Source organism: Hemicordylus capensis, chromosome 1, assembly GCF_027244095.1.
Source record: "Hemicordylus capensis ecotype Gifberg chromosome 1, rHemCap1.1.pri, whole genome shotgun sequence".
In the NCBI taxonomy this organism is placed as follows: domain Eukaryota; kingdom Metazoa; phylum Chordata; class Lepidosauria; order Squamata; family Cordylidae; genus Hemicordylus; species Hemicordylus capensis.
The window spans coordinates 241,557,040-241,569,379 of NC_069657.1; the positions used below are offsets into that span (position 1 = coordinate 241,557,040).

Genomic DNA, 12,340 nt, shown 5'->3' on the forward strand with positions numbered 1-12,340 from the left:
CAGGGTTGTTGTGAAAGACAAACTTAAGTACATAGTACACCGATCCGGGCTCCTTGGAGGAAGAGAGGGAAATAAATGTAATAATAATAATAATAATTTCCCTCATTGTTTTCTGAAGGAAGTCAATATGTCTCTGATTTGGAGCATAGATATAGGCCCAAGTAATATCCTTATTGTGCAACTTCCCCTTAATAAAAATAAATCTTCCATACTTATCTTTCAAAAAAATTTCAATACAAGATCAATGTCAGCTTTAAATAAAATGTCAACCCCTCTTGCCTTGTTTTTCCCTTGAGCAGAAAACTGTTTTCCAAAATATCTATCAGCAATACCATCTATCTTATAAGTCTCTTGCAAAATCCCCCTCCCCTCTGCCTCGTGCTGGGGGAGGGAGTTTGTTCCAGCCCTTCACGGGCCCAAGAAGCAGCCCGATTGGCTGCTTAGCACGAGAGGGGGCGTGGTTTCGGCCGAAATCGGCCGATCCACGCCCCAAGCTAGCAGTTGGCCTTCAGCTCTTCTGCAGGAAGGAGCTCCGTTTGCGTGCTCCTTCGGATCAAGGGAGGGTGGTTGGTTTCGCCCGGGAAGGGGCGTACGGCGCAGGGGAGTCCTCTCTGCAGCATTCGGCATCGCGGCGACGACGTTCTCCGCCCGGCTGGGCGCGGCGCATTTTCGGCTTCTCTGGGCCTTCGGCCCGCACGGTTTGGTCCCTCTCCCCTCCGGCTCCCGGACTAGGCCCTGCCTTTTAAGGCAGTAGCGCTCATGGGGGATAACCCCTTTCACTCTCCTGGGTGGTTGAAGTCCCGTTTTTGTTGTTGTTGTTGTTGTTGTTGTTGTTGTTGTTTCTTTCGTGCATTATCTTCTTCTTCTCCTGGCTTCTTCCTGGTCCCCTGGTGACAGATTGGGGCTGTGGGTGGTCTGCCCAGCTGGGTGGGGGATCGGGACTTGGCCTTGGGGGGGTGGTTTTTTTACGCTGACACAGGGTTCTATCTTCCTGGCTGTTTAACATAGCGTTTCTTGAGTTTGGGTGGATTGGGGTGTTCCTGCCTGCTGCCAAGTGTGTGAGTGTACTGGTTGTTGGCTAACTGGTTTGCAGTCGGTTTGATTGCAGTGCGAGTCATGCCCAGGAAGGCTAAAGAAAAGAAGGGTGGGAGACCCATCAGACCACCCAAGAGACCTGCTGCTCCTCCTCCGTCTTCCTCCGAGGATGAGGACGAGGAAATGGGTGTTATTAGGGCCCTAACATGGAGGATGGAGGCGTTGGAAAGGGCCAGGAATGTTCCATCGGATCCAGGGGCTGGCCCATCTGGCGGCGGGGGCATTCCGCCCCCCAAGGTCCCTCGCAGGACTCGTGGGGCTGCTAGGAGCCAGTCTCTTTCCAGCAGGTTGGAGGCCCTTGAGAAGGCTGGTGGCCCTGCTGGACCCGACACTCCATCTGAACCTTCTGGTCCATCGATGCCTTCGCCAGATCTGCTGGGGCAGCCGGCTCCTGCACGACCTCCGGACCCGGTTCCTGCACTGCCTGGACCTGTTTCACCTCAGCCTGTGGCGCCGGCGGAGCAGCCTCTTCGGGATCCGTCTCTCCCTTTGGCCCCGGGTGAGCCAGCAGCACCGACACCCCCCGGCAGCACCGGCCAGTGGCCTTCTATACCCTGGCCTGTGCCTGCCATGGGGGGATGGGGACCAGCCACATACTGGTCCCCCTATGTGCACACTTGGGGTTCAGGGTTCACTCCACCCATGATAGGTAACGTGTTGGGCCTCCAGGGCTCGGCCAAACAGATTTGGGGTGTCAATAGGCCCTCCGGCGCGCCCATCATCTCGTCTGCGAACAACACTACTGCCCCGGTCCCCGCGCCTAGCGGCCCGGGGTTCTATCCTATGGGCATTACCCCCACACCCCAACACGCCCCGTATGGGAGGATGGGGCTTCCTTTAGGAGACCACTTGCTCCCTGCCACAAAGGAAAAGATCTTAAAGGGAGAGTACATAGACATCTTTAGCCTGCTGTTCAGGGAACCCGAAGTTAAACATAAAGGAGAGTCCTGCAAGGAACATGAGGCTACGAAGCGGAAACCGGTTGAAAAGACATGGAGCAACTGGCTCTCCAGCTTTACCATATACATGGGGGTAATTGTGCAGGCGCAGCCGGCTAGGGGCCCCTCCTTGCTGAAATACATGGATATTATCCACAGGGCCGTCTCTGATTTTGCAGGATCCGCTTGGATCCGCTATGACGAAAGTTTTAGGATGAGAGCGGCCCTTGATCCATCTTTGCCCTGGGATGCCCTGCTACAGGAATTGTGGCTTGTGATAATGTCCCCGGCCCGCCCGGTTGAAGGGGACAGATCTGATAGCAGACACTTGTTGTCTAAGCCGCTTGGCTCCGTGTCTACTACTGGGTCAGGCCATCAGTGGGTTCAATCCCACTTGGTCTGCTGGGAGTACAACTCAAATGGTAGGTGCTCCCGGTCGCCCTGCCATTACAGGCACGCGTGTGGCCTCTGTGGGTCCAAACACCCCAGTTCAGGCTTCTCTCGGACCCATTCCTCTGGTTCGGGAGGCAAGTTTCAGTTGGGAGGTGGTAGGAAGGGGGCCCCCCTCCACCCGCTGCGGGTAAAGGGGCCCAGCCCCATCAAGCTTGAGGTGTTGGGCCGCCTGTTGCAGGATTATCCCGATGGATCGGCGGCTTCCTACTTGTTTTTTGGTTTCCGGGATGGGTTTCGCATCCCTTCATCTTCTAGGCAGGGGTCCATCACAACACGTAACCTCAAGTCCGTTATAGGTCAGGAGCAGGTTGTCTTAAGGAAAATCGCAAAGGAAGTCGCGGCCGGTAGGGTTGCGGGGCCTTTTCAGACCCCTGCCTTCCCAGGGCTGCGCGTTTCACCGCTTGGGGTGGTACCCAAGAAGGTGCCAGGTGAATTCCGGCTAATTCACCACCTCTCTTACCCCAAAGGGTCGTCAGTCAATGACGGCATCCCCGACACTTTGTGTTCCGTCCGCTACACATCCTTTGATGAAGCGGTCCAGGTTGTTCGCAGTAAAGGGGTGGGAGCTCTCTTAGCCAAGTGTGATATCGAGTCCGCCTTCCGCCTGCTGCTTGTCCATCCAGCTGATTTCGAGCTCTTGGGATTTGCCTTCGCTGGTCAGTTCTATTTTGACCGAGCGTTGCCCATGGGCTGCTCGATTTCATGTGCGGCCTTTGAGGCTTTTAGCACTTTTTTAGAATGGATAGTGCGGCGGAGGGCGGGGCTTGTGTCAACGGCCCATTTTTTGGATGACTTTGTCTTTGTAGGGAGGGGCAATTCTGGGGAATGTTGTCACCTGCTGTGCTCCTTCATGGAGTTAGCAGCGGAACTTGGTGTCCCTCTAGCGCAAGATAAGACGGAAGGCCCGGCTACCCGGTTGTCTTTCCTAGGCATTGAGCTTGACTCAGTAGCAGGGTGCTCCAGGTTGCCCCCTGACAAGTTGCAAGCCTTGCTGGCTTTGGTTAGGACCCTAGGGCAGGCCCGCAAGGTTTCCCTGAGGGAACTGCAGGTGGTAGCCGGTCACCTGAATTTTGCCTGCAGGGTGGTTGCCCCTGGTAGGGCTTTTCTGAGAAGACTCTGCGATCTCATGGTAGGCCTTCGGGCCCCGCACCACAGGGTGCGGATCTCCGAAGGAGTCAGGGCCGATTTGGCCCTGTGGGAAACCTTTCTTCTCACATTTAATGGTACCTCGCTCTGGCGGTCTGAACATCTTTTAGAAGACGACTTGCAGGTCCATTCGGATGTGGCTGGAGGGGCCGGGTTTGGGATCTATTTTAGGGGCCGGTGGTGTGCTGCCCCCTGGCCTGCATTGTGGGTCGAACGAGGGTTAGTTAGGGACATGACTTTTCTCGAGTTGTTCCCCATTGTGGTTGCAGTCCACATCTGGGAGGGGGAGTTTGCCAACTCTTCTGTGAGGTTCTGGTGTGATAACCAGGCCGTGGTGCACATTGTCAATACCCAAACCTCACACTCACAGAGGGTCATGTGCTTGGTCAGAGCACTGGTGCTCCAATGCCTGAGGGGGAATATAGTCTTTCAGGCCTGCCATGATCCGGGGATAAAAAATGAGATCGCTGACGCCTTGTCTCGTTTTCAGGTAGACAGATTCAGGGCGTTAGCTCCCGAGGCAGCGCGGCTCCCGGACCCCATGCCAGCAGTCCTGTGGCAGCTTGGCAATTGGAAGCCCAGCAGGCCATAGCAGCGTCACTGGCACCTAGTACCAGGGCGAGTTACGCGGCCAAGATAGAGGCTTTTGCCCAATTCCGGAAGGCTGAAGGTTTGGCAGAGTCTTGGCCTGCCCCGGTTGGTCACCTGCAGCAGTTTTTAGTCTCACAACACAAAGCGGGGCGATCTGGGTCTACTTTGGGTGGTTACTTGTCGGCCTTGTCTTTTGAGGCTCAGGTTAGGGGGGTCGGGGATTCCTCCTCCGATCCACGTATCAGGCGTATGTTGGAGGGATGGGCCAGGATGTCTCCGGCGCTGATTGACAGCAGGCGCCCGATTATGCTGGACATGTTGGCTTCCATTTTGGGTCGCCTGGACGGCTGTTGCTCCAGCCCTTGGGAAGTTTCCCTCTTTAGGGCAGCGCTTCTGGTTGCCTTTTTTGGCGCATTTCGCCCCTCTGAGTTGCTGCCACGTAGCAGCTGTTCCCCACGGGATTGTTGTCTCCAACTTTCTGACTTAACATTTGAGGCCGGTACGGCTAACCTGTGCCTCCGTCGATCTAAGACGGATCAGAGGGGCAAGGGTCACTTGGTCAAGTTAGCAGAGGCTACTGGTTCTGCGCTCTGCCCGGTGGCAGCCCTTAGGCATTACATTGGACTGTGTCCCCGGCCTGGGGGATGCTTGTTTCTTCATGGGAGCGGCTGCCCATTGAAGCAATATCAGTTTCTGACAGTGATCAGGAAGGTCCTTAAGGAAGCCAGGATCCCCACAGCTGGGCTCACCCTTCATTTCTTCTGGATAGGGGCTGCCTCTACTGCTTCCGGATTGGGCATGACTGAGGATGCCGTGCGGCGGATTGGGCGTTGGAGGTCCGTGGCGGTCAGGCGGTATGTGCGCTGACAGTGGCCAACGTCTCATGGTTTCTCTTCTGTGTTTCTCCCTGCAGGTGCTGGTGGAGCGGCGGCTCCAGTCCAGGTCCTGGTGTGTGGCCATTCGCTGGTCTTCTGGGCCTTCAGGTGGGCCAGCACCTCGCAGTGGGGCACACAGTTGGGTTTCGGCCGGAGGGCCTCTATATATATTGGTTGGGCATGCGTGGCATGCTATGGGGCCAGCTGCTCCCCACGGTTAGGAACCATTTAGATACTTTTCCTGCCCCTCAAGTGGTAATTTTACAATTTGGTGAGAATGACTTGGGCCGGCGAACTGGCCTCTCAATTATTCGGCAAGCCGCATCCGATTTCAAGGTTCTTCGGAGCTGGATCCTGGGGGTATACATCCTTTGGGTTAACTGGCTCCAGCGTAGAGTCTGGAGGGGGGTGTCTTCGGGTCTTGGGGTGGAGAAAGCCCGTCGCAAGGCTTCAGCGGCCATAGGCCATATGGTTAGGCCTGCTGGAGGTAAAGTTGTACTCCAACCAGGGATAGCTGCACGCCTACCTCAGCTGTACCGACCCGACGGGGTTCATTTGTCCGAGGTTTGGTGCGATTTGTACCTGAGCAATATTCGGAGGGGGCTTGCCGAGTTCTTGGAGGTTTATGGGGCAGGGAGGTCAAGTGTGGGCTAACCTCCCTGTGTGGCAGTAGCAGTGCGGGCTAAGGGAAATTGAGGTTAGATCTCGGTGAGCACCCTTGGGTATTCTAAGGTTGATTGGTTAATCGCTCCTTTGTTGCCTGTGCGGCACGGGGAGAACGATTGCCAAGAAACCAGCTTCAGGACTTCACCAACCTTTGGGCTCTGCGGTCCGGGGTGGTTGAAGTCCTTGAAGTATCCAGATCACTTCCTGAAAAGGGGGTGGTTGGCTGTGAAGGGATTGGGCGGGTCATTCCTGCCCTATTTCCTGAGCCAGGGTGTGTCGCCCATGCAGGCTATGTGCAGGGCTTTGGGTCCTTGCTCATGCCTAGGAGCCCGCACTGTTGTTTAGCGGTGATTAATCACCTAAAGTTCCAGTTCGCCATGTTGTAATTTTAATAAAGTTGTGGCCCTTTTCACCATATACATGTCTCCGTGTCTTCTTGGGCTAGGGTCTGGGAACAAAGACCACAACTGGGTTAAAGGACTTAATATGTTTAGATATCCTGGCCCTTCTAATTGCATCCCCCAAACCTCTCACATGCAAGGAAACAACCGTACTGTAATCACTCATTTTTGATTCTTAGTTCTTGCTGACAATTATATAGATTGTCAGCAAGAACAAAGAACTAATTTCTCTATGCCAGAATGCATGGGGATGCGCAGGGATGCCTGGTGGAACATTCCAGCCAGAGGAGCAAGGCAGCTGGCAGGGATGAGGATGGCTGGCGGGCAAAGCCCCGCTGGCCTGAGAAGGAGGGCGGCCACTGGGGAGGAGGACCACCAGTGGGCAAAGCCCCGCCGGCCTGAGGAGGAGGGTGGCTGATGGCCCAAGGCCGCCATGAGGAGGATGCAGCAGCCGAATGGCTGGCCCTGGCTCACCCGGCCCAACTGCTGGAGTGAGGAGGAGGTGGTGGCAGGCCCTGGCCTGGCCGCTGGGAGGAGGGGGGAGAAAGTAGAGGGGGGCCAAAAGCAGGCAGAGGGTGGGGGACGGGGATGGCCAGTCGGCTGGCTGGCCAGTCAGAAAGCCGGCCATGCCAGCATGTTGGGGGGCACAGCTGGGCCCAACTAGCACACAGATGCTCTGTACGGTGTCAGCTAGAAATGATTTAATTTCCCAATTCCAGATAGTTCCAATCCCCTCACATCACCCATTTCTATCTTAGTATATCTATCTATAGAATGCAAAACAATGTATTTAACTGTTCCTTTTTAAAATATGCTTCCCCCTTCCCAGAAAACCCTTCCCTCCAACTGCCTCCTCTTCCTGTCACCCCTTCCCCCCCCCTTCCCTCCCTGGTACACTCAGACCGAAAGCAAACATTGTTGCAGAAGAGATAAATTCTCTAACGATTTGGGGGGGGGGGTGTGAGAGGAGCATCAGCTCGCCCTCTCTCCATTCCAGCCCAATATTCCTTATAACCAAATGACTATTTAACTACTTACCTATATTCAACCAGCGTAGCTAATCACCTTAGCATTCTCCTCCCTTCTTCCTCATTTCTCTTTTAAAATTCACTTACTATAGTAATTTATCAAATCTTCCAGCTGCTTCTCATAGATTCCAAATGGCCTAGTTTCAAAGGAGACAGTTAAAAAAAAAAAATCTTAGCAGAGACGCATATCTTAAACGAATTCTTCTGTTTCCCAGTTAACTCAAGGCCAAGTTGTTTAGTTCTCTGTGAGACTTTCCAGCTCAGCTACTTCTCTTTGCATTTCTTCCAGAGATGTAATAACTTGCTTCCCTTCAGGTTTGAAGACAATTATTTTAAAGGGAAACCCCGATTGGTATCGAATCCCTTTTGAAAAGAGAATCTCAGTCAAAGGCTTGAATTCTTTATGCCGCTGCAATGTTGGTGTATTAATATCTTGAAAAAATGGTACTTTCTCATTATCCCAGATTACCTCTTTTTGACGTCCTTTATATAGCTCTCTGTCCTTCAAGCCAGAATTAACGAATCTCACCAGGACGTCTCTCAGTTTATATGAGATCCTATGAACTAGTTCCAGATCTCTTCCTACAATTTGCAAGTTTGAAGACACCTCTTCATTTTAGTGATAACATAGCTCATTAAATCCACATTTGGCAAGTTTGCACTAATGCCCCGAATATTTAAATTATTTCTTCTATCACGATCTTGGATATTCATAATATTTTATCATACTTCTTCCACTTTCTTCTGAGTAGCAGATAATTCTAGGGCATTCTTATTCACCAGATCAAAGGCATTACTAGCTGTTTGTCCAATATCAGAGATTTGCAGTGAAAGGTCCTTACATTGCTTATTAATTTGATCAGTTATACTTGCCAAATCTTGACGGACAGTTGTAAACGAGTTACTCCGTTCCACTTGTAGTTCATTATTAAGCTGCATTATCAAATGTTTAATTAATTGTAATTCCAAGGTTTGCACGGAGGTATCCAAAGGCTTTTCTTATTGTTTTTGTAACTCCAGTTGAGCTTCTTCCTGGATCTCGTCATCTTCGTCCTCCGTTCCGATATTGGGGGGGGGGGGGATACCAGCTGGCTTCAAATCATCCAAGAAGGCACTAATTCCTTTCCCTTTCTGCTTAACTCTTTCTTAGACATTTTTCCTCCAATATCACTTCAAATTAACAAATGTAGCTGCCAAACTCTCAAGGCTAGGTCTGATAAAAGGGCTGAGATGGAGAGAGAGATTGAGCTAACATACCATCTTGTCCGTGGCTTGCTCCTCCTTCCCTCTGACAATTTCATTCATGCCAGCCATTTCAGTGAAATACAGTAGCATTAAACTGAAATATCTCTTGGAAGAATGTTGAATTTTTGCATCTATATATTTGCATCTATATATATCTATATTTTTGCATCTATCATTTTGCATCTATAGAAGCTATTGTCTGAAGTTACAAGGAACTATTTTAATTTTTTTTTAATTGTTAAAGTTATATACCGCCTTTAATCAAAACAATCCCAAGGGGGTTTACAGCAAAATTTAAAAACAAGGTTGTAAAAAGGACACCATTAAAATATTAAGCTAAAAATATAAAACAAATCTGATTAAAATTTTAAAATGAAAGCATAAAAGCACTACAGAGTAAAAAGAGCAGCAGCAGAGACAATCAAATAGAAGCCTGGGTAAAAAGACACATTTTAACATGCTTTCTAAAAACTGTGATGGAGACCTAGGAGTGAATAGCCACTAGTACAACTTTTCAAATTCTTTGATAGTGACCCTGAATGTGATGCAACCATCAGCACTGAAGCCAAAGGACTACTTCTAAAAAATTACCCACCCATTTTCTGGCACACTTCTTGACACCACCCACCCCCCGCCCAACAAATGTCAAAATTGATACATCCAGCTAATGCTATTCTGGAATTGTTTTCAATAGATATTTCTGTTTCCCATGCCCTTGATGTCATCCTGGCAGTTTGAGAAGAAATGGCATCACTGCAAAATGATGCCACTCAAAATGATGATTTTCAAAGCATTCTTAAAGAAGCAGGACTGAACACTATAGAACACCAACCAAATCATTCAAATGAAATAAGGTCCGGAGATGGGGTGCAAAAGATGGGCAGTGTGTGGGAGGAAGAGATGCAAACTTAGAATCCTGGCAAGGTGGCTCCTCTGCCTGGGTCCCAGTGATACCTCTCGGTTGTGCTAGCATGAGGGGTGGCTGCTGGGGAGGGGCCAAAGGAGACAGGGAAAGAGCTTGAAGTCCTGGATGGGGCCAAGCACAAGCTCCCAGCCCTAGAGCAGTGCTGTTGCCACTAGCCCAAGTGGTGGCTACACAGGGACGGGCCTTCTCTGTTGCCACCTCCAGACTCTGGAATGTGCTCTCTGCTGAAATAAGAGCCTCCCCATCTCTGACAACGTTAAAGAAGCCTTTCAAGAAACATTTTTCACCAAAGCCTTTTAACTAGACTTGTGGTTTTAAATCGTTTTTTAATGTCTGTTTTATTTTGTTTTATGTTTTTGTAAACAAAATAAACTGTCACTCAAATGAAACTTGATGTGGATACATGGATCTCCTTAGCTAACAACATTTGGAGTACAATAAACATAATTAAAATAAATCTTCTTCCCTGTTTGATTTATGTATTAAGGAGTCTCCTCTTATTCATTCGCTGAAAACCCTTCAGACACTTTCTCAAACTTTTCTGACACTTTATATGGCATAATGTTTTTATGGATTTTTAAATCTAGTTTTATGTTAAACAGTTACATTCTTGGTTTCTTTTATTCTATTTTTGTTTTATGCAGTAAACTGCCTAGAGACTTTGGTAGTGGCTAGAATACAAATTTACTAAATACATACATACATACATACATACAATCTCAGTTTTTCCCTTCATAGCTTACAGTTACCAGTCCTAGAAGGGGATCTTAATTTCTCAGCTATTTTACAACATCATAGAACAAATTGGCTTAGTTGGATCTTTAAATTAAAATATGATCTTCCCAACCCTTCAGCATGGTCCACTCTTGAGGTTTGCTTGTATAGCCTCTATCAATCAGACCTGTGTTGTGCTCCAAATTGGACTGGATTGGACTGTGCTCCAGATTTTAACAGACTGGAGCTACCTGTTCTCCTACCATCAAGACTTTGAGAGAAGCATGTTTATGCTCTGTGCTGACATAATGACTCTGATCCTTACATGACAAAATGACCCTCTGATATAATCTTGCAGTCAAAACATCTGGTATTATGTTTACGGAGAACAATGGGGCCAGAAATCATCTTCTAACTCTTGACCAGATATTAGACACCGATCACAATTTCCTGCCTTTTGTGCATACAGGATGATCTGCCCCTGACAGCTCGGTAGCAATACCTGCAGCTGAAACACACTATAACTTCCAGATTTGGGCACTCTGCTCTAAGTGCTTCTGAGGTCCCTAAAGTTTTAGAAGATATCATTTGCATTGCTGACCAGCCGAAACCAAACATATCCATATACCGTAGATACATCACATGATAAGTCTGACTTATTGCTCCTATGTGCCGAGCAACATGAGGAGTTGGAAACCCAGATCCTTCGTCGAATGGACCAATGTTCTAGGAAGCAAAAAATCCTCTACACTAGAAGATCATTCACATGACCAAATCAGCTGGGTCTGGGGAGAAGGCAGGAGCCCACCTGGCCTCCCTCACATGAATGGTGGCTCCGCAAGGCTCTGCCACTTGCATGCCCAGAAGAATGGCATGGTGGCAAGTGGCCAATGATACGGGAATCAAGAGCAGGGGGGAGGGAACTGGGCCTCCTAGAGTCCCACAATGCACTGTGTGAGTTGCATGGTGCATTTGGGAAATTCCCACTGCGGGGCGACTCCCCCTCCCTCTTCCCAGTTCTATGGAAATGGTGGCTATGGCAGCCAAAGCACCACATGGCCTGGGCATGAGGTAGGAAGTGCATATGCCTCCTATGACTTCACTTTTAGCCTGGGAATGAAAGCAGAGCTATCTGAGGTGGAGTGCCAGGATCGGGAGTGATCCTGGCACTGCGCACAACCCACCCTACCTGGGGTAGCCCTGTCCTGCCCCTGTTGGGCTGGTCGTATGAACAATCACTGATTCTTAAATTGAAGCTCATCCAACAGATTTTCTCCACCTATTGGATACCGTAATGTTTATTTCATAAACATATCACTGCTTTCTCCCTTATATTGATGCTGTGATGTTGCTAAAGGTTCTCTAATTCATATGATATGGTGTTGTCCAAACAGACATCCTGTGATGTCTGGTGCAATGAAAATGGCCCCCAAATTGCAACAGGGGCCATTGTAAGTCAATGCAAAGGAGAAGAAGTGTGAATACAAGTAAGATAACGTGTTTAACTTTATTAGCTGATTTTAATGAAATGGTTTAATGAAGTGCGATTCCAGTTGCAGAGGGTCTATGGGGGACATAATTTCCCGGTTTCTGAGGAAAGTGAAGGGAACATGAAGACTTCCTAGGAGGGGACATGTGTATGCGGAAGGGCAAAGGGTCCTTGCTGCCGGGGTGGGGGTGGGGGTATCTGTTCCACTGTGACCTAGGATGGTGTTGCAAGGGATCACCCTGTCAAAGCAGTCCATGCAGACCAAACCAAAATCCTGCTCCTCTGGCAGCTTGCTGCTGGTAAGCTAGGCCTCTCATTAGAGGTTCAGTCTACTAGGGAGGACCATGCAGCTGAAACCCCTAGGTCTCCCTGTAGACTACATACTCATGAGTGAAGCTAACCCAACAAAGCTTGTGTGGGGTCCCCAACTCTCCATGGTTAAAAAAATATATACAAAAAGAATCCCTGCAACCCCACCCACCCCTTTTTCTGTGCACCCAAAGGAGATTTTGACACTCTATATGTCAGAGCCTGACCGTGCACATAGATGGGGGGGGGCATTGAGTGAGTGGGTGGATCTTTTAATCTATTCAAAATTCCTAAGTCAGGCCTGGCCTGGCATTGCATCATATGCAGATCTGCTGGGAAAGGGGATCTGCCAACTCTGGGGCCCCCCTTTCCCCAACCTTTCTGTGGGGAAAAAAAAAGAATTTGGCTGCTCAAGAATTCCTGGTTGGGGCTGTTTTTTAAACCTGATCCCAGGCACCACACCAC

At 49.6% G+C, this 12,340-nt stretch overlaps 1 protein-coding gene across 3 annotated transcripts; it reads left to right on the forward strand.

Annotated features, from left to right (window-relative positions):
* Positions 1 to 540: 540 nt before the first annotated feature.
* On the forward strand, positions 541 to 9,758 carry LOC128339575 (basic proline-rich protein-like). 3 transcript variants are annotated; one of them, XM_053283735.1, is made up of 3 exons: positions 541 to 1,594; positions 5,137 to 5,206; positions 9,133 to 9,758. In XM_053283735.1, the coding sequence occupies exons 1-3, from the start codon at positions 1,117 to 1,119 to the stop codon at positions 9,155 to 9,157; spliced, it is 573 nt and encodes a 190-aa protein (XP_053139710.1). In that variant the 5' UTR covers positions 541 to 1,116; the 3' UTR covers positions 9,158 to 9,758. The 3 variants fall into 3 exon arrangements, 2 of the variants coding, with proteins under 2 accessions (XP_053139710.1, XP_053139709.1); XR_008313101.1 differs by having other exon boundaries at positions 541 to 5,206; XM_053283734.1 differs by lacking the exon at positions 9,133 to 9,758 and having other exon boundaries at positions 5,137 to 6,181.
* Positions 9,759 to 12,340: the final 2,582 nt, after the last annotated feature.

Coding starts and splice junctions, on each gene's coding strand:
- LOC128339575 (XM_053283734.1), top strand. CDS start 1,117: ATGCCCAGGAAGGCTAAAGAAAAGAAGGGTGGGAGACCCATCAGACCA. Junction 1,595..5,136: donor GTCTCTCCCTTTGGCCCCGG/GTGAGCCAGCAG, acceptor TTCTCCCTGCAG/GTGCTGGTGGAGCGGCGGCT.